General features: G+C 63.8%; 1 protein-coding gene across 4 annotated transcripts; it reads left to right on the top strand.

The window, feature by feature from the left end:
• The first annotated feature begins 291 nt into the window (after positions 1 to 291).
• On the top strand, positions 292 to 2,149 carry CSF3 (colony stimulating factor 3). Of its 4 annotated transcripts, none has more exons than XM_008069298.2 (5): positions 292 to 360; positions 536 to 690; positions 1,015 to 1,122; positions 1,285 to 1,431; positions 1,758 to 2,149. In XM_008069298.2, the coding sequence occupies exons 1-5, from the start codon at positions 321 to 323 to the stop codon at positions 1,920 to 1,922; spliced, it is 615 nt and encodes a 204-aa protein (XP_008067489.1). In that variant the 5' UTR covers positions 292 to 320; the 3' UTR covers positions 1,923 to 2,149. The 4 variants fall into 4 exon arrangements, with proteins under 4 accessions (XP_008067489.1, XP_008067483.1, XP_008067501.1 ...); XM_008069292.1 differs by having other exon boundaries at positions 321 to 360; positions 536 to 708; positions 1,758 to 1,922; XM_008069310.1 differs by lacking the exon at positions 1,015 to 1,122 and having other exon boundaries at positions 321 to 360; positions 1,758 to 2,010.

The following is a 2,149-nucleotide window of genomic DNA, read 5'->3' as shown; positions in this document are numbered from 1 at the left end:
CTGTGTTCTGTTCAAACACTCTGGGGCCAATCAGGCCGGGGTGGGGCGGGGGGGGAAGGGAGTTTGGGGGAGACAAGACGTCAAGGGAGAATCAAAGATTCCACAATTTCACAAAACTTTCGCAAACAGCTTTTGGTCCCAGCCCCCCTGCATTGTCCTGGACACACCAAATTTGCATAAATCCTGGGAAGTTATTACTAAGCCTTAGTTGCAGCCCCAGGTAATTTCCTCCCAAGGCTCCATGGGGCGATGTATAAAGCCAGAGCCAGGCCCCACAGAGCCCAGAGCCCAGCGCCCACGGCCCAGCCCCACCCTGCCCCATGGCCGTACCTGCTGCCCAGAGCCCCGTGAAGCTGATGGGTGAGTGTCGTGGCCCGGGCTGGAGAGCTGCCCGCCCTGGAGGTGGGAGGAAGGCGGGCGTGGCAGAGGGGCTGGGATCCCTGTCCTGCGAATGGGGACCGAGGCCACCCAGGGCCCCCAGAGAGGGCCCCAGGTGGGGTGGACAGCCCGTCCCCTGAGCCCGGTTTGTCCCCAGCCCTGCAGCTGCTACTCTGGCACAGTGCTTTCTGGACGGTGCACGAAGCCACCCCCCTGGGCCCTGCCAGCTCCCTGCCCCAGAGCTTCCTGCTCAAGTGCTTAGAGCAAGCGAGGAAGATTCAGAGCGATGGCACGGCGCTGCAGGAGAGGCTGGTGAGTGACCGACGGACGGTGACGGGGAGGGGACGAGCCAAAGGGAGCGAACCGTGGGAGAGGGAGAGACACATGGCAGACATGGAAGAAAATGAGGGGAGGTGGGGCCGGGGAACGCTGGGAAGGGACGTGGAGAGGGACTTCGGGTGGGGACAGCGCTTGGGGGGCTGGACGGAGGCAGCACACTCGCTGGGGGTGAGGGCTCCCAGGGGAACAGAGGGGTGGGAAACAGGGCAGAGTAGGCAGCCGCATGGACCCGGAGGGAGGGGAGGACAGAGGGACAGGAGGGTGTGGCGAGTCTCACTCAGTGCCTTCCCTCCCCAGTGTGCCACCTTCAAGCTGTGCCACCCTGAGGAGCTGGTGCTCCTCGGGCACTCTCTGGGCATCCCCCGGGCTCCCCTGGGCAGCTGCACCAGCCAGGCCCTGCAGTTGGTGAGTGTCGGGAGGGGACCAGAGGGAGAGCGGGAGGGAAGGAGAGGAAAGATGCTTGCACACCCTGTGCCGGACTCCCCAGACCCCCAGGCCTCAAGCTGGGGGCCTGAGAGGAGCAGCCCAGGAAGCACTCGTGACTCCCCTCCTGCTCTGCACCCCCAGACAGGCTGTTTGAGGCAACTCCACGGCGGCCTTTTCCTCTACCAGGGCCTCCTGCAGGCCCTGGGGGGGATCTCCCCCGAGCTGGCCACCGCCTTGGATGGGCTGCGGCTGGACGTTGCTGACTTTGCCACCACGGTCTGGCACCAGGTGAGCCTGTCTGGGGGCAGGGCAAGCCGTCGGGTCCCAAGGCCACACTGGCACGCCGGGCACTGCGGCCTGAGGATCCCGGAAGCTCTTTTGGGTCTGGGAAGGAGCATCCCTGGGGGCCTGCATGCGGGGAGCCCTCACCCCATTCTCTGGCCTGCCTCCATTCCCGCCAGTCAGAGCAGCAGACGGATCGCGGGACCTGGGGACAGACCTGGGCTCGAGCCCAGGCTGCGTGTTATCGTGACCTTCCCCAGTCTGTCCTGTCCTCCTTTGTGGTGACACCCCTCGGCAGGGCCCGGTCGCTGATCTCAACTTTCCTCCGGCAGATGGAAGACCTAGGGGTGGCCCCCACCCTGCAGCCCACCCAGAGTGCCCTGCCAACTTTCGCCTCCGCCTTCCAGCGCCGGGCAGGAGGCGTCCTGGTGGCATCGCACCTGCAGAGCTTCCTGGAGCTGGCCCACCGCGTCCTGCGCTACCTGGCCCAGCCCTGAGTGGAGCCCACCCCACTCGGCGTATTTATCTCTATTTAATATTTATGCCTATTTAAGCCTAATATTTAAAGACGGGGAAGAGCAGAACATGGTCCTAGACTTCTGGATCCTTCCCTCCGTCTCCGAGTTTCATTCTCCTGCCTGTGGCAGTGAGGAAAAGCTCCTGTCCTCCCGTCCCCCGGACTGGGGGGAGATTGGTAAATACCAAGTATTTATTCCTGTGACTG

This window comes from Carlito syrichta, unplaced genomic scaffold (assembly GCF_000164805.1).
Source record: "Carlito syrichta isolate Samal-C Ts95f unplaced genomic scaffold, Tarsius_syrichta-2.0.1 Scaffold109816, whole genome shotgun sequence".
NCBI lineage: Eukaryota > Metazoa > Chordata > Mammalia > Primates > Tarsiidae > Carlito > Carlito syrichta.
This window is presented reverse-complemented; position numbering and strand designations above follow the sequence as displayed.